The sequence below is a fragment of the Sebastes fasciatus genome, chromosome 12 (assembly GCF_043250625.1).
Source record: "Sebastes fasciatus isolate fSebFas1 chromosome 12, fSebFas1.pri, whole genome shotgun sequence".
Classification (NCBI taxonomy): domain Eukaryota; kingdom Metazoa; phylum Chordata; class Actinopteri; order Perciformes; family Sebastidae; genus Sebastes; species Sebastes fasciatus.
Window position 1 is genome coordinate 19,195,830 of NC_133806.1, and position 18,803 is coordinate 19,214,632.

At 40.1% G+C, this 18,803-nt stretch overlaps 2 protein-coding genes across 2 annotated transcripts; one reads left to right on the forward strand and one right to left on the reverse strand.

Annotated features, from left to right (window-relative positions):
- Positions 1 to 2,166: 2,166 nt before the first annotated feature.
- fkbp14 (FKBP prolyl isomerase 14) lies at positions 2,167 to 4,093 on the reverse strand. The gene is made up of 4 exons (XM_074653893.1): positions 3,736 to 4,093; positions 2,974 to 3,125; positions 2,670 to 2,797; positions 2,167 to 2,579 (listed from the first exon to the last, which is right to left on the reverse strand). The coding sequence occupies exons 1-4, from the start codon at positions 3,933 to 3,935 to the stop codon at positions 2,421 to 2,423; spliced, it is 639 nt and encodes a 212-aa protein (XP_074509994.1). The 5' UTR covers positions 3,936 to 4,093; the 3' UTR covers positions 2,167 to 2,420.
- A 1,037-nt stretch (positions 4,094 to 5,130) lies between these two features.
- Positions 5,131 to 17,261, forward strand: plekha8 (pleckstrin homology domain containing, family A (phosphoinositide binding specific) member 8). The gene is made up of 13 exons (XM_074653892.1): positions 5,131 to 5,331; positions 7,346 to 7,462; positions 7,571 to 7,726; positions 8,721 to 8,842; positions 9,046 to 9,204; positions 9,305 to 9,345; positions 9,540 to 9,667; positions 11,315 to 11,678; positions 12,493 to 12,578; positions 14,496 to 14,554; positions 14,922 to 15,123; positions 15,213 to 15,274; positions 15,368 to 17,261. The coding sequence occupies exons 1-13, from the start codon at positions 5,292 to 5,294 to the stop codon at positions 15,563 to 15,565; spliced, it is 1,734 nt and encodes a 577-aa protein (XP_074509993.1). The 5' UTR covers positions 5,131 to 5,291; the 3' UTR covers positions 15,566 to 17,261.
- Positions 17,262 to 18,803: the final 1,542 nt, after the last annotated feature.

The window sequence follows — 18,803 nt, forward strand, 5'->3', positions numbered from 1 at the left end:
GATTGCAAAACCATAATAGCACCTCCTTTCTCTGTCATTTATTTAAAGAATTGCAATATGATTAGTTCTAGTTTAAGTTGGAGACTAAAATAAATGTTGAAACTGTCTCTATGCACCTATGTAATGGAGCAACTGTGATATTATATGTCTTATACTCAATACTTGAATACAGTAGGCATGTGATGCTGATATGCTTGTTGGTAGCCTTTGGTGTTATGGGGGAACGAGATTGTATCCTTTTCTGCATCTCAACTGCATCATCAGACAATATTTTATTTTTAGGTCAATTAAACTTGGGAGGCTTATAGTCACTGTCAAGATTCACTCAACCAGAATCATACAAAGCTTTATTTTGTATGGTTTGAGGAAAATAATAGACTGAGAACAGCGCTGACAACCATCACATATCTCACTGGCTTCTTTAATCTTTGAAACATTGTGCTTCCTGTTGATGCTGTATAGCTGATCTCATCCTAACCACTGATAGATCATTGAGCCATAGTAGGCTACCTCTGCTCTGCCTGTTATAGTGTATGTGACCTACAGTATATCGCCTGTGGTCGTCTGTATTATAGATAGGCTACTGTAGATCTTTCACTGTAATCACAGGACATTTTATTTTCAGCAATGATCCCACCAAGAGTCACTCATCATTACTGAATGGAAAGCAAATCGGAAGTTGGCAGTGTGGACACATCACATGACATTAATTTGACAGAGATATGAGTATGCCTGGGTTTTCCCCATCCTGTTTATGGATTGTCCTAAAATACTCAGCGTTCAACAAGACCATTTTGCATCTGGATACTGTTTTAGGCAGAATTTCTGTTAAGTTATTTGCTGGAAAATGTACATTTTGGATTCCACTGAGGGAATTTGATGATTGCTTAAGTCTCAAATATAATCTGTTGTATATAAACTACAATTATACATGAACTGAAACAAATATGAAAATAAATGTAATGGTATTCCTTTAAGGCATAATTTGGTGTATGCATCACTGCACGTGACTGAAATCTTTATTTATTGAAAGCATACTGCATACTTTTCCATGATTATATGGTATATGACTGTATTCTCATTTTGATGTGCCAGAAACGGTATGAAATCTAGAAACTGAAAGAGAAGGGACCCCTGACAGTGCACTGATGCTGTTTTGTTTTGATCAAGATTTGTTAAGTATGATACAAAAGTCTTGGACAAGAGTGCCCTCTAGTGATTAATGAAGACATACACAGAGAAAAACTACCATCATCCAGTATCTCATCACCAAGGCTGACTGCATACACTTGTGATGATACCCTTCTGTGTTTGGATCCTCTGCTTTCTCTCTCCAGGGCTGCAGACCTGATGAGTGTAATCGGCAGCATGGGACACACCGGGGCCCGGTGTGCTCCATGCTAAAAAGCCAGAGCATACAGCAGTCTGTGGCTGGCAGATCTCCTGACGTCATACCTCTGTGCCTTGGTTTTTGTTTCCTTCTCCTTGTTTTTACAGCACAACATCCATGCAGCATATTTTCACACATCCACTCCCTAGACTACTGACTCGACAGATTCCTTCCATACACTCTTTTGACTTACTTTTTGGTTAATAAATCTCTTTATTTGTTCAGTATACCTGCCCATTTTTTGTCACAGTTCTAGAGCCGGGCTGTGACGAATGGCTGCTCGTCCAATTCTTCTTTTTGGCCTTTGTAGTGTTTCAGGTAACTTGGGAGTAGTGCATTTTTCCACATTTTCTCAGGACCTTCTTGAGAAAACCATCCCGGACGAGCCCCCCATTTGTCACAGCCCGGCTCTAGAACTGTGACAAAAATGGGGGAAACATGGGTATACTGAACAAATAATGTGATTTATAACCAAAGAGTTAGTCAAATGTGTGTGTGTATGGGAGGAATCTGTTGTGTCAGTAGTGTAGGAAGTGGATGTGTGAAAATGTGCCGCATGAGTGTGCTGCATGCTCTGGCTTTGTAGCATGGAGCACACCGGGCCTAGTTGTGTCCCATGCTGCTGATTACACTCATTATGTCTACAGCCCTGGAGAGAGAAAGCAAATACAGCAGAGGATCCAAACACACAGAGGGGGCCGTCACACAGTAGTACACAGGTTCAGTTTTCAGCAAATGTATTGTAAAGCTAATAAAAAGAAATTAACATGAAGCTGTTTCATTCAAAAACATTTATTTCATAAAATCAATGAAGATGTCCAATACTGTTGCGTAAATTCATCTGTGGTGACATCATCAGTGCGGAATGGAGATATAAATGAATTATGGATCTCATTTTCCATAAAATGTTCAACCAAAAGTAACAATACTGTTCAACTGCAGTGTAAAAAAAATAGCAAATTCATGTCACTGCTTTGGAGGAGATTCATGAAACAAACACTAGTTGATAAAAGTAAATGACATCAGTCCTTTAGAGTTCATCGTGTTGGTAGGTGAATTCCCTCACAGATATAAAACCATCTTTGTCTTCATCCTCATTTTTGAAGATGTCCTCTACCATCGACTCATGATCTGTGTCATTATGGGAGTATCCGTGCTTCTCAAATTCTTTCTTCAGGTACTCTCTCACCTGTAGTGCACACAGAATAATAATGACATAGCAACAAAACAAACATTACACTCTGCAAAAAAAGAAAAGCACTTTGAAAGAATTTCACACCTCCTCTCTACAGAGCTTCCAGTCATCATTGAGATCCATCTCCTTGAAAGAATCGTGCGACCTGGGACCATTTCGGATCTCTATGAGCTCAATGTCAAAAATGAGGGTACTGCCCGGAGCGATCTTGCCTGTAAACAAAAAAAAAGGTTCATGTAAAAGCAGGGACTTAGGATTGTGGAGAAAAGGGGACAGAGTATACATGGCCCTCATGTAAGTGGATGTGGGGAGGGAGCCCAGAATTTTGTGCTTTGCCTCTGAAAAGAAGCACAGATATGTTATGAAGAAAAGGGGAGTCAAGAGTTACCTTTTCCTTCCTTGCCATATGCCAGAGATGGAGGGACGGTCAGCTTCCTGCGCTCTCCTGTGCACATGTTCTGCAGACCCTTATCCCAACCCTTGAGCACCTCTCGCAATCCAAGAGTGAACCAGACTGGATTGTGATCCCCCTCTTTGCGGCTGCCAAGAGTCACAAAGATCCATCACAGTTTTCTTTGAGAAGGAAATGTCCAGTACAATTGATATCACAAATATGTAGGGTCATATAGCTGCCACCTAATAATGACAGTCCAGTTGTTACTGTTGAGGTCTGAATTTGCGCAGATACTCACAAGTAGTGGGCTGCAGCATTGTATAGATAGATAGATAGATAGATAGATAGATAGATAGATAGATAGACTTTATTGATCCCAAATTGGGAAATTCTTTTGTTACAGCAGCAGGTTATCCAGACAATGCACAGGAACAGTAAATATACAATAAAAAAACACATCAACACTTGAGATAATATCTATAGTATACACAATATAAAAAATACATTAAAATACACTATAAATATACCAGACTACTACACCTAGCTTATCACAAAAGCAAAGTGTGCAATGACATACTATATATTAGAAAAGTATGCAAGTTACAATTTTTCTTTAAAATAAAATGAAATGAGGTAATCCATTAGATACATGCATTGATGTTTACAGCTATAACAAGCAGTGACTTTTCCTGCATTATGAGTGTAAGAAAATTGCAAAGCAATGCATGCAGCTATAGGCATAAAGCATCAAATTACCTGGAATAAAACAGGGTGCCATTACTCTCCAAGTATCCCTCGTGATGAACAAGAAGCATGTCTCCATACTTTGACTTTCGTAAACACATGAAGGGTTTATGTAAAACTTCAATTTTAACTTCTGGCTCAGGCAGTTTCGCCCCAGTGACAAACAACACAAACAGTGAGGGCAATATCGAACAAATAGAAAAAATAATCATTGTTGATTGCTATAACTTACTCGAAAAAATTTACAAAAAAAGAACTAAACCTTTCCCTAAAAAAAAATGCAGTACTTAAAATAAATACATGGCAGGAATGCCAACTACGTGGCAGCCAACTCCTGCATGAGTGCAACCTCTTGTTCAGCTGTCTGCACCTCCTCCCTCTCTGATTGGACAATTCACTCCTAAACCCCGCCCATAATCTATGATCTCGTATTCTATTGGCTCTTCTTTGTTGTCAATCACCTCAATCCACACCCACAGTATTTAGACCCCTCTGATGTAAATGGGAGGAACTAGTGATGGGAATTCCGGCTCTTTTTAGTGAGCCAGATTATTTAGCTCAGATCACCAAAGAAGAGCCGGCTCTTTCGGCTCCCAAACGGCTCTTCGTTTTACCACTTCTGTCTTTTATAATTCAGCCAAATTCAGCGCTGTTTTGACCTATGATTATGTGTGCACACATATCACTTAAATTATTCAATATAATTATACTAAACCGTATAATTTCCTGAATACCATAATTTTACATGCTGCTTCGTTTCCGACTGTCACTCATCTTGTCTGCTATTTGCGCACCGCAATCCTCTCTCTCCTGCTCTGTACCTGTATACCAAGGGTGCCCAAACTTTTCCCTTGGAGGGACAAAACTTGAACTCAATGGAGGGCCACGGGCCAAAATTAAACACCTATTGTATTGTATTGTTAAGATGCAAAATGGTACTAGGATCCCAACTTCCCATATATACTGCATTCAAAAAACTGCATGTTTTCCCCAAAACTGCATGGGATTATTATAAAGTGGTCATGTCTGTAAAGGGGAGACTCGTGGGTACCCATAGAACCCATTTTCAGTCACATATCTTGAGGTCAGAGGTCAAGGGACACATGACAAATGGCCATGCCAGTTTTTCCCCACCAAAATTTAGCCCAACTTTAGAAGGTTAGCCTCCTTCCTGACAACTAACATGACATGATTGGTATAATGGAGTCCTTAGGTTTTCTAGTTTCATATGATGTCACTATCTTCTAACCATAAACCCCGAGCCTGGTACGGCCTCCAAAAGACAGTAAAGTCGGTTGGGTCTTTTAATGGCTCTTATCGTTCACTTAAAAGAGCCGGCTCAAAGAACCGGCTCGTTCGTGATCCACCCATCACTAGGAGGATCAGTCTGTAGAGTCTCAGATTCACAACACAGTTAACGCTCTTTTATCCACGTAGCTGTAACATGTAAAGCCGAGGAGGACGTTCCTCCACTAAATCACTCTCTAGGCCTTGATGGAGTCGCTTCAATCAGCTGGCCATCATATCTTGTTATGATAAAACAAGTAAACTCATAATAATAAACAAAAATGGAAGGAATGCTGCATAAATGGACCAATTACATCAGTGGTGAGTATTATAATCCCGCAGTCGCTGCAGTGTTTTCGGTTAAATAGAGCTCGTTGTTAAGGCAAGCTAGCTAGCATGACAACGTCAGAGCGCACTGTCTGTTGAGCTGGATATAACGTTAACGGGCAACGGTTAAACCTACGTCAACGGGTAACGGCTATCTCAGGGGTCTCTAGGCAACCTGCAGCTCCAGAGCCTCATGAGGCTCTGGAGCTCCTCTCCAGTGGATCACTGTGGCTTTATCAACATGGAAATCAATAACTGTTTTGTTTGTCTATATTTCAATTTTTATTTATCATTGTTGTAGGTCTATGGTAGGACGGTACGACGGAGAATTAAGGCCACATTGAGGACAAAAAATAAATCTGAGATTTAGAGAATAAAGTCATAATATTATGAGAATAAAGTGGTAGTAATTTGACGTGTTATTTTTCTTTTTTCTCTTTAATTTATGACTTTATTCTCTTTAATTTATGACTTTATTCTCGTAATATTACGACTTATTTTCACGTAAAGTTATGACTTTATTCTCGTAATATTATGATTTTTTTCTATTTAATTATGACTTTATTCTCATAATATTATGACTTTATTCTCTTAACATCATGATTTTATTCTGTAAATCTCAGATGTTTAATCCCTCATTATGGCCCTAATAGTACATTTTCTCTTTGGCCCTCACTGCATTAGACTTATATACTATATACTTAGACTTTACACTGTGTTACCTTCATCACAATGATCAAATGTTTTGCAGCTCCAGACAGATTTCTATTATTATATTTTTCTTAATGTCTCTTGACAGTAAAGGTTGCTGAACCCTGAGCTAAACCAACGTTATCTAGCTTCAACTGTCGGCGTTTTTGCACCACTTTAATGTCACTAGCTTCTCTTTTAACGTTTCTAAGTTATCTTTTTAACGACGTAAAAGTTATTTATGTAGTCTTAACAGGTACCAGCTATCTAATTGTAGGTTAGTTCCCACCATCTGTCATTATAATCTGATTAGCTGCTACTAACACAACGATAGCAACAGCGAAAGTTAGTGAAGCTATTCAATTCAAACTTTATTCAGACACACAGGAGGTCCATAGCAATAAAATAAAAAGAAACAAAAAACATACAAGATAAGACCACAGCAGTTCATCATTCATTCAGTTCATATGTAGGCTATCTCTCCAGTGTTTTCTGAGCCTGGATGAGTACTGTGTGCAGCTCTTGCTGGTTAAAGCCTCTATGATGCTGTTTCTCTGACTCATCCAAATTACAAATAAAATGATACATCAAATGTCTTAAAAGTGCCTCATATGTAGGAATACCAGAGAACTCAAACAGTTGACTGGCACTATGACATCTGGGAACCATGAAGCAACAACCTCATTGCATCATTTTTTATTTAACCTTTATTTAACCAGGAGTAAAAACTCATTGAGATTAAAAAATCTCTTTTCCAAGAGTGTCCTGGCCAAGATAGGCAGCACCACAGTTACACAGTTGCAGACATAAAACAAACATAACCATTGAAAATGAAGACAAAGAGCAAATTTCAAAATCATAAGGTATCAAAAAAACATTCAAAACATCTACAGCCAGATGTGCCTGTTTCCAAATCTTGTAGAAGCACTTTAAAGATGTCCAGTGAGACCAGCTCTCCAAGATTCAGGTCATTTTGTAGCTGATTCCATCAAGAGGGAGCAGCATTCCTGAACGCCCTTTTTCATTGTCATTGTAAGCCACTCTGAGCCTTCGGCATACTACTTTTCTTGTAGCTAAACCAGAGATGAGCTGTGTACAAAGGCGTGCAGAAAGCTCTAAAAATAATGATCATTTTACATTTACAGAACACATACTGAACTTACGAAGCAGCATATTTGCCTGAGCATATAGTTTACAGCACTGTCGATAGATATCTCTGTCAAGCTAGCAGTTAAAGGTTAAATAACGCTCTCGTACCGAATAAGTGCTCGCTAAACAGCAACGTTGTAATTATCTAAATATATATTTTTCTTTCTAGGTTGGCAACCTCGTTGGTTTGTTCTTGATGGAGGAACTTTATCCTACTATGACTCGCAAGAAGATGCCTGGAAGGGTTGCAAAGGCAGCATTAAAATTTCCGTTTGTGAAATCCAAGGTCTGTATTATGGCTCACTTTGTTCCCTGTCTGCTGTGTTTCATTGTGCAAGTGTGTGTGTGGGAGTATAACTGACAAGCATGACTCCCTCTGTGTTTTATTCACTAGTTCATTCCTCTGACTCCACGCGAGTTGACCTGACCATACCAGGAGAGCAGTACTTTTACCTCAGAGCCATCAATGCAGCAGAGAGGCAGAAATGGCTGGTGGCACTGGGAACAGCCAAAGCTTGCCTTACAGACAACCGGACAAAGAGAGAAAAAGGTATTTTGGATGCCATGACATCTTAATGTGATGTTGCATGGATTGCGTTTACACAGCAGTCATGTCATAGCAGGGTAAACACAGGTGTATTTGATCAAACCTAATTATGGTCCCTGTCCTAAATAGTAAAGGGCCATAATTAATGTTTTTAATTACACCTGTGTTTACCCTGCTGTAGGGTGACCAGGTGTGCCACTTTGAGAGGGACTGCACAGCATTTTTATCCCTTGTCCCACACATTGAGACGATGTCCCACATTTTCATTGGCTCCAGTTTTCAAAAGTCAAACCACCGCAGGACAGACGCTTTTTAAAAAAAAAAATCTGACTTTTATCCAAAGGCTGTGAAGAAAGCAGGGAAGGCTGTCATCATAGGGCTGTGTTTGCTGTCAAACTGCGCACATACATTATGGGTCAATTGCAGGTTAACTTTTCACCGTCTTTGCTACGTTATGCCCAAAGGGGAAAATTGCGAGTCACCGCAAAGTCACAAGCTATATGCAGATTTAGGTGGAATATGATGGAAACTGCCACAATGAAAAGGAAGAGCAGCTACAACAAAGACTGTGAAACTACTTATAAGTATTTATAAGCCTGTGGAAGGCGAATCTCAGTTATTTTTCAATTTCACACAGGGTAAAGCAACATGAAGCAACACATGTGACACATGTTCATGTGAGTCTCACAAGAAACGCGCGGCTAAAAAAGAGAAGTGCCGACCTATGTATGCATTCGGGCAAAGCATAGAGATGTAACAAGTTAAGGGGCAGAATAGAAATGTTTATTATTTAAGTTAGATGGACATTATGTCAAAATGAATAAGCTACCTCTCAGCATTGGTAACATTGTCCCGCACAAACATACTCTTTGTCCCACATTTAGTTTGTTGGGATCTGGTCACCCAACCCTTAAAGGTTACCCAAAAGGACCTACTCTATTGTAACATGTTGTAAATGTCTTCCCAAACGTTGGCTCATTTGCTGTTATTATTCCAGAGCTTCATGAGAACACAGAGGCACTGAAAACTAAGATGTCTGAACTCAGACTGTACTGTGACCTTCTTCTACAACAAGTAAACAAGATCAAGGAGAATGATGAGCTAGAAGACACAGCGGAGGTAAGTTTAAAGTTTGGATGAGCCGATGAAATAGGAGAAGCTGCGGTTGGTGTGAAACTGCAGTATAGGGTAGCGCATTTGCATCTAGCAAGACAGAGACTAGACTGGCAGCGAATGTTATCACAAGTGCATTTTCTTTAAAACTTGACTTTGTATTTGATCAGATTTGTGTACTAATGTGTATGTTTGTGTGCCATTTTCAGACAGGAATAGACACTGGAAACATGGTGAAGTCTACATGCACCACTTTCCTTAAGACTCTAGAGGAATGCATGCAGATAGCAAACCGTACTTTCAGTACGGATATGTCAACACAGAGTCCTCCAGGGTCTCCTCCAGTAGCAGCCATCAAACCTCAGAAGGTACGTTTTTTGTCACCAATGATATCTACAGTAGTATAAATCGTATGGTTTGTTTAAAATGATATATATATAATCCTCTAATGTCTTGTTTCTCCAACAGATTAAACCTGTCAATCATTTAAATCAGAACCTTGGAGAAAAGTAGGTTGCTTTTTCTGTCATTATTTATTTATATTGCCTAGACTTTCTCCCTCACTCAGTAACCGTCACATAGATGTTCAAAGTAGCACTCAGCAAAGTGAGTGACACAATAATATTTTGTTACAATTGTCAATTATATTTGCCCAAATGAAGTGCATTCCACGATTTAGAATTAACACTCAAATTCATTCCAGATGGAGAGATTCGGCTGAAACCTCAGGAGAAGCAATTGCACATGACAACCAGAGCCTTGACTCTGGAGCAGAAGGACCAGATGAGCCTGTTGGACAAGAACAGCATCATTCCCCATCAGATAATTCAGGTATCCCAAACACTCACTTCACATGCTGCAGGGTTCCCTCAACTAAAAACCATCACTGCATTCCTTAAAGGAAAGACCACACACATGAAAAGGGGGCCTGGTGGTTGTGTGTATATCATGAGAACGGATGTGGATAGATCATTGCCTTATAGTGAGCTGACAGTGATGGATGCCCCAGTTACATTATTGAATTTCCCTTAGCAGTGACAAAGCCTACATACAGGGGAAGCTACTGCCGGTGATGGAAAATAAGTCATCCAATTTATTGTTTTGGATTATCTATAATATATATATATATATACTATCTCACCGTAAATACAAAGATACATTATTTAAAGTAAATATAAAAAGGAAATTGCTGATGTGGAGTACTGCAGAGGTGTCCTATAATGATTTCCTTTATTAGATATGACTATTTTAATGTAATGTGGCACTTTATAGGAACTTTTAAAAATAATACATTACATAAAAGAGACCTTTCTTCTGTTACATAGTTTACATCATATTACATTAGAATATATTACATACTTTGGTTCAGACTTGATGTGATGCAATAGTGCCAGTTAACACTGTTACAAAATTTTAAGAAAATGTAGACAGATTATTTTAACACAATTGTTTGATAGTCCAATATTTTAAAAAACTAAATTTAGGAAACTTTTAGGAGATATGAAAGATTTCAAGAACATTTTGTTGGATTGTTATGGAGCTGTTAGTCTTTTCTGTAGGGGGCAAACCAAAACAAAGAGAAGGTAATGAAAAGCATTTCATGAAGCGCAATGCTAAATTACAGTCGGGTGTGGTCACAATTGAAACCAGTCACACCTTACTAGTTGGGTGAACCTTCAACCCATTGAGGTCAGTGCAGCAGTACTTGTTATACAAGTCTAAATGATGGTTGTCCAAGTCATCGAAGGGCTGCTTTCACAATTCACTACACCCAGTCTGATGAGAACTGGGTTTCAGACTTGATGTGATAGACAACTTGACTGAAACCAGAGGCAGTTCAGAAAGGAGACGGTGCAGTGGGAGTCAGTTTCCTGTGTCTGTGTCACGTGGGTTTCACCACGGCATGTCCTGAGTCTATATTAACTCCAATGGAAGAAGTGAATGTGAACACAGATTATGACTGAATCTTTCGCCCCATAGTCACCAAAGTAAATATTGGACCCACTTTTCACATAGTCACATATCATCGGAACATCCTGACACTAAAATGACATTTTTCAGACAGACAAATCAGGAGAAAATGATCTTGTTCGAGACCTTTCTCTGTCTCAGCAACACATTCTTGCAAGATCTGGCAACTAACGTTCGCGAACGCCCTAGCTAACTAATTTCTGTAATGCTAAATATGGCTAATAAACTGTAGATATCTAATGTTAGCAAAATAAAATATACATATACAATACATTATGCATATATAGCCCAATCTGCTTTCATCCATCCCCACAACGTTCACAAACAAGGAGGGAGGGTGGGGGGAGAGGCGAACACGCCATGACCACGCCCAATTAGGAGATTGGCGGCGCTTGTAATGCATCATCTTTGTTCTAGAGCATCTTTGCTGAAACCATATTCTGTATTCCCTTTTGTCTGGTAACAGACATTGTACTTGTCTTCTGTTTTGTCTACGGTGTCACGCAGATATTGATGCCGCCAACGGCAACAGCTCAGTCCACGAGGAGGGAGACGATCCTACTTTACACACTACCCAGAATACCTCTGAGATTGAACACTACGACCAGCCAGCAGAGGGGGAGGAGGAGGAGGAGGAAAATGAAGCTGATGATCAAGAGGAGACAACACAAGAGCAGATGCACAACGTGGACCAAAGTCAAGAAGAGCATGACAACAACAACAAGGAAGCGAACGCCGTCCAGCCTCAGCACCAACAGGAAGCCGTTCCGGACCAAGAAGAGGCTCAACACGAAGGCGAAACCTCCCGAGATTCAACCGAGTCAGACGACACAGAGCAGGTGGAAACTTTCTTCAGCACAATGAGTAACAGGTATGAAAATGCCACTCAGGAAGGTCACATCCTTTAGGACACATTCGTTACTGTATGATGGTCTGTGATATTTCACTATGACAGTATTAGGGTTAACCAATCTAAGCTATATATATATGTAGTATTTTTGTCTTTGAGGCACTGCACTTCTGCACAGTTACTTAGTTTGTGGAAATATATAAATTGTGTTACCGTGTTGCACAGATTAGATATATAATAATAACAGAGTTTGGAAAATTTTAAACTGAATCCATTTCAAGATGTCATTATAAGTGTTTTATATTAGTGTGTTCTCTCTTGATCACATGACACAGAGAGGCCCTCATCTGATATTTGGGTTTGTAAAGCTTTTTTGTTTCACTCTGTATTTCAAACGTATTTTAATTTCTTTTTTTAAAAGACCATGAAAAGTGTTACTGAACAATGGACTAGCCTGTTTATAATCAATTATGTAATATTCAGTTATGACGTAATGGAGAATTGTCAAACTTAACCAGTATTCAACTGCAAGATGGGGACTACAGTATGTGCATTTTGGAGTTGGTCTTTTTTAAATTTGATGAGACAGTTAAAGAGCATTAACATTAGCAAAAAACAACAACAACGTCTCTGTTAAGTTGTAGACAAAGTAGCAGAATAGTCTCAGGTATCGTCAGGCATAGAGATTGCATGTCACTGTGTGGAACATTTCTCTGGCTTGGTTTTGACGTTTGTACCCTTTTTCTTTTTTCTGTTTGAGTTGATCAAATAAAAACTGAAATGGCATACTTACCTCTAATATATTCTCCTGTTTGAATCTGTTCTACTTTTTTAGATTTAGTGATATAAGACTGGACGACGACAATGGTATCCCTACACAAGAGTTTTTGGACTCATGCTATGCAATAGTACCTGTATTAGGTAGGCCGGTCACTTTAAGTCTCTCCTCCTCTTAATCTGCCACTCTTTTCCTCTTTTTCTCATGTGGTCATTTCACCCTTTATAACTTTTATAAGAAAAACTTCTTGTCATTTGTGCATGCGCTGTCATTAATGTTGTCTGTAACTAATGAGGTGGCAGCTTTCTGTCCTGGGTTCATCATCATCATCCTTTTCTTTCATGCCCTCATTATTTCCTTCTGCACCTGTATGTCTTTCAGTGGTTTTATTTATTCTTTGTAGTCTAAAACGTTAAACCTCATTAAAGGAACAGTGTGTAACATTTTGGGGATCTATTAACAGAAATGGAATATAATCTTCATAGCGATGTTTTCATTAGCGTATGGTCACCTAAAACTAAGAATCGTGTTTTCATTCATTATTGTTTCCTTCATATCTACATAGGGAGCAGGTCCTCTTCACGGAGTCCACAATGTTGCTCCGCCATGTTTCTACAGTAGCCCCAAACAGTGCAGTAGCTCCGATAAACCAAACACCGGCTCTAGGGGGAGCCTTTCGCGTTAACATCTTACCCGAAGGCCACCGTAGTTCTCTGACACGCTTTTGAAACTGCAGTAACTCTGCAGAGTGCAAAACCGTGGTACAACCAGCCGCCGTCTGACTTCCGTTGCTCCTAAAATAATGTCATTATAGTAAGGATGACCTCTGAGCGAGGCGAATGATGTTACCATGATTTTGCACTTAGCGGCTCACGTTACCGCAGTCTTGGAAAGGGAGGAGCGAGCGGAGGGGTACTCAGTTGGTCCCAATCTGCAACCACGCCGCTAGATGTCGCCAAATACTACACACTGTACCTTTTTAAGTTTATTGTTAGCTCATACATGTTAATGAGGCTGCATGTGTCCTTGTCTGTGTGCACTACACATCTACAGATGAAGGTGGTTGGAGGGAATTGCTTGAGAGCTTTGTCAGACTTGGCCCAATAATTAGGAGGGTGGTCGGATTAGGGTTTTTGGTCATCAAGAATTTCTTGGTGGTATGAGAGATATGCAGATAAACTTAAACTACAGGGTGTAATTTGCACACATGTGTGATGGACAGGGTAATATTAGCCTGTTTCATATTAACCAGCATTCCAACAAGATGCCTTTTTATAGTGATCCTCTTTGTAAATCTCTTATTAACGACGAAATTTATATCTGAAGTGACGTGAACTTTTGCTCACCTCTAGCCGTGCTCAAACATTTTCAGCCCAAATTGGTGACATCTCTCCCATTAAATCTTGACACCGACCCAGATACCAGTGGTATCTGTGTTTGATATCCTGTATGTCATGCAGCATGTCTTCAGAATTGCTGAGGATCTTAGCGCCTGTAGTGTGTCACAAGCCTTCATTATTTTCCCATCAAATCTGCAGTCAAAAGGGGAAATTTTCTTCTGAACTTAAAGGGTTTTCTGCCCTTTTTTTTTTTTTAATCATTGCTTTAAATAAGATCAAAGCAGCTGCATCATGCATTAAAGGAACAGTGTGTAACATTTAGGGGGATCTATTGGCAGAAATGGAATATAATATGAATAAGTATGTTTTCTTTAGTGTATAATCACCTGAAAATAAGAATTGTGAATTAGCCGTTTATATCTACATACAGAGCAGCAGGTGCCATGTTTCTACAGCAGCCCAGAACGGACAAACCAAACACTGTCTCTAGATAGGGCTATTAACATTTTCTCGCCGGCCCCGGTAGTTCTCTTACATGCTTAGCACACGGGAGAAGTTTCAGTTGGTTGTCATCTGCAACCTCACCGGTAGATGCCGCCAAATCCTACACACTGCTCCTTTAACAGCCACAACATTGGAAAATCTTGATAATATGACACAAAACTAATAATCTTATGTTCATATGGAACAAAGAAATGATGATCGATTTTCTCTTCTCAGACAAGCTGGGGTCCACAGTGTTTGCACCAGTTAAAATGGATTTTGTTGGAAACATCAAGGTATGTGTGCATGTCATTGATGGGTTGTCTTAAAGCAGATTTTTACTGTTCCAACAAAAGAAATGAGGACACAGTTCTTCAAAAGTGGCTCTAAATCTTGTGCTAAACATAGTGTGACAAACAGAAGGAATCAACATTAGTACTTTACATCTTCTGTAATATGCCAACAAGAAGATTTGCTGTATACAATACTGCCTTCTTGTTTAGCTTTAAAAAATCAGCCATATGCCTTATCAATCCTTGTATTCTTGTTGTACATTAGATCTTACTGAACTGTTTAAATGTATTCTTTAGTTTAAGAATGATGGCAGAGTAGAATCTATTTCCAGCTTATGTCTCTACATCACCTTTTCTTTTAACCCTGTAGAAAATTCACCAGAAGCTGATGTCGGACCCGGACGGCTTCCCCACACTACAGTCCATCGTGCTGCATGAAGTCCAGACAGGTGTCGCCCGGGTGCGCAACTCGGCCACCGAGGCTCTGCTGTGGCTCAGACGAGGCCTGAAGTTCCTCAAGGAGTTCCTGTCAGAGGTTAATGCGGGAGAACAAGACATCCAGGGAGCGCTAAGTGAGTCCGATTCCTACAAGGGACAAATCTACAAACGAGTTCAAATGCATGTTCCAGATCCGTCACGTTCTGTCTGTTCTCTCACCCAGATAATGCCTATGGAAAGACCCTTCGGCAGTACCACGGATGGGTTGTTCGAGGCGTTTTTGCTGTAGGTATTTCTTACTTAAAACCAATTGCTTTTCACCCTCTGAGGTTCACCTGTTCTTGGAGTGTGACTATCGCGTGCTTCTGTTTTCCCCAGTTGGCGCTGAGAGCTGCCCCGTCTTATCCAAGTTTCGCCGCTGCCTTAGTGTCCACACAGGGCGAAGAGCTGAAGGCCGGCTTCACCAGCGGCATGCACAGGGACCTGGGAGTGTACCTGCCCGCCATGGAGAATCAGCTGGCCATCCTAGACGCCATGTACGAAGAATACAACCTGGAGTCTGACGAAGTGGTGTGAAACCTGAACAGAGAGAAGGATCCGAGTTCAAGGAAGGACAGGACCTGACCGCAGGGGGCAGAGTATAGCAGCTGACTGCTGCAGGAGGGCGCCAGATGCATCGAGTGTATCTTGTGTACAGTACAGAGTAGTGTGAGCATGTCCCGTGTCAGTGTGAGGTGTTTCCAGTGGTTGTTAATCTCTACGACAGTCGAGGTTTGAAGAAGGTATTAATGTCTGTATTTAGGAGAACGCGTTAACAGTTGAGACATTATGGTTTGACAAAATGTAGTTTCTGGGTCTTGTTTAAAAGACAAGTGTAGGGGTGTTGAGCCCTATTATGCAGACTCCAACCATAATGATTCATTTGTTTCTGGTGCACATTTTGTGGCTGTATTGTGGCTTTTTATGTACAGGTACATAACCACAAGGCTCTAGTAACTTCCCTGGAAGAACACCATTTGTGATTCCCCTTGAACTGAAATTTTTTAATCAAGATTGTCCTGTTGTCTTCATGAAACCGAGTGAACTAACAAAGCACTATTTTGACAAAAGCAATGTTCCAATGCCCAAAATATATATATTTGCCTTAAGTATGTGATGGAATTACATACTGGGCTAACATTTAGTGTATTATATAAAAAGTTAGTTATTGCACTGACTGTTGAAGTTTAGAATTTATGATCAATACTGATTTTTTTGGTTTTTCTTCCCTGAAATTTTAATATAAATCCTGCAGTTTTGAAAATGTATTGTTTTTACATCGCTAACATGTTATATGAGTTATTGCTCTAGAGACTTTTCCGTGGGACCAAAAAAGGAGCTGTCATCATGTGAATGTGGCTTTAGCCTCTGCTGCCTACAGTACCACAACACACAAGAATGAAATAACACAGTGGAGCTGTTAAAGTACTGACAACTGCTGAATACTTTAGTGGACGACTTCTCTGCACAAACCTATGCATCGAATGCATTTTCACAATGTCTATTTATTACGTAAGTTATAAAGTTCACATTAATGTCATGGGGATCATTTGCAGTCCAGCTCTTTGTGTGACTGTATGGATGTTTGTATCCATAGAGCATGTTTATTGATTGCATGGTTTTATGTATTAAGGTGCCAATGGAAAATGAATTTAGGCCAAGGACTTGATTTAACCAAGTTAATAAATAATCCTAAAGGGGGATAGATTGATAGAAAGTTAAAATACATTGCTTCTCCTTCATCTCTGTACTGATAATGAACAGTAACATTCAGCTACTCATCATCTCGTCTGTGCACTGTTCTACATTTACTTGAGCGTTGTTACCAGCCGTACTTAATATCTGATGATGTCGTTACAACAATGAAAAATGAGCGGCAAGACTCCCGGCCAGGTTTTGTCCATAGAGTTACTGAGCCATTCGAACAAAGCAGGAACATCCTCATAGGGCTTTTTCTTTTTTTTACCAAGACATACCGCATAGTATTTTTTAACTTTATTCTAACTTTTCTTTTGTGTTTTCAGGAATGCATACAGTAATAATTCTCCAAGTAAGTCATTTGCAGCAGGTTTATGTCACAGGTGTGCAATGGGCAGATTTCCTGTTGCAGATAAATTCCAATGTTAATCCTGAGAATACGTCATTGTAATATTGCAAAAAACATTTGATTTGGTTTTTCTATGACTGTATATAAGATGCTATTTGATTTTTACATAATAAATAATGAAGTTGTCTCAGTGTGTGTCCGGTCCTGTTGTCGTCAGATATGGTGTGTCTTGTATTTTGTGTCAGATGAGAGCCCAGAGGTAATGTTGATGTCCACTGATTGATTCCTCTGTCCTCTTGTTGGAAGAGAGCTGATCACCCACACCTGAAACTCATTCAACAATCAGTGGTGCTGTATTTTTTACTCCCAGAACCAGTGTTCCTGACCTCTTGACCCCTGAGGTGTGTGTTGTTGAGTTTTGTGGCTAGTTAGATAGATTAGTGAGAGAGTTCATTAGACCATTTTCTGTCCACCTTGGTGACTTTACTGATGGTACTTGACTCAAATTGAGTGTATAATTGACCCTCTACATCTTGCTTGTTAAACCAAACTTACAATGACTAAGCAATAGATCCACACAGGTGTTTTGGTTGGTCTAAACAACAGTGGCACCGAGTTCAAGTAACACCTTTGCGTACCTCGCTGTGAGTGTTTTGCATGTGCAGCAGTAGTGTGTCGTCCTCTGCCAGGACCGCGGCTCCCTGCGTGCCAGTCATTCCTGCTTATAGGTCAGGGATTTTCACTTGCCTTGGGCCAACAGCTGGGTCCCCTGCCTGCTTCCTGTGGTCTTTCTTTGCATATAGCCCCCTTCTGCTACAGCTGTAACGCTACACCACCCATCCTGCACCAAAATAAACCCTTTTGTTGGAAAAAGTGTTCGATTTCAGTTCATCAACTTAATACCTGTGTGATCTCAAAATAGACGCTGCTTCCTGCATGCATACCATCATGACCAGTGTCGTTGAGAGAGAGAGGGGAAACCAATCAAATCAAATGTTAGCTATTAGTTCATAAATTAATTTGTACCTAAGAGAACTGTTCAAGGTTCCCAAACTCCTCAATTAGTGAACTTTCACTTGGGGATTCTTCTGTGAGCACACAGCAGATCTTTTCATTAGTGGAAATCAGGATGGGAACCGCATCTCCAGCGACATTTAGTGCTGCACTGAGACATCTGTGGTACAAATGCGATTGGCCTGGTCAGGGGAATGCACATGATGGGATAAATACGCCAAGGTAAGCTTTTACTCGGCCATCTCAGCAGACAAATTGTCCTGATGTGATTTAGAGAAGAAATACGGCATGCTAATAGAGTTACGTGGCCAGCCTCAAACATCTCTGCTGCAACACTGGCTGGCTGCCCGTGCCCGACCTGTATCGCTGTGCCCTCGTCTCCAGGCACAGACTCAGCTTCATCGAGACGCAATGAAAAGCTGAAGAAGAAAAAAACATGTCTGAGAAAACAGTTCACTGTGTGGTCTGTTAACTATTTAGTCTAAGGCAGCACTCTGCAAGGAGCTGCTGCTGACAGCATCTTTTTTTCCACTTGATAGATATCTGCTTTTCTTTTTTTTTTTTTACAGTGAGTGCTCTGAAAGAACATCAATAGCATTTCGATCACTGTCTATTGGCACCAAATCACTGTCACCACTTGCTCACAACACACAGGAAGCAAGGCTGCTGACAAATCCCTGTTTGAAGATTAAAGATGCATGTGTGTGTAAGACA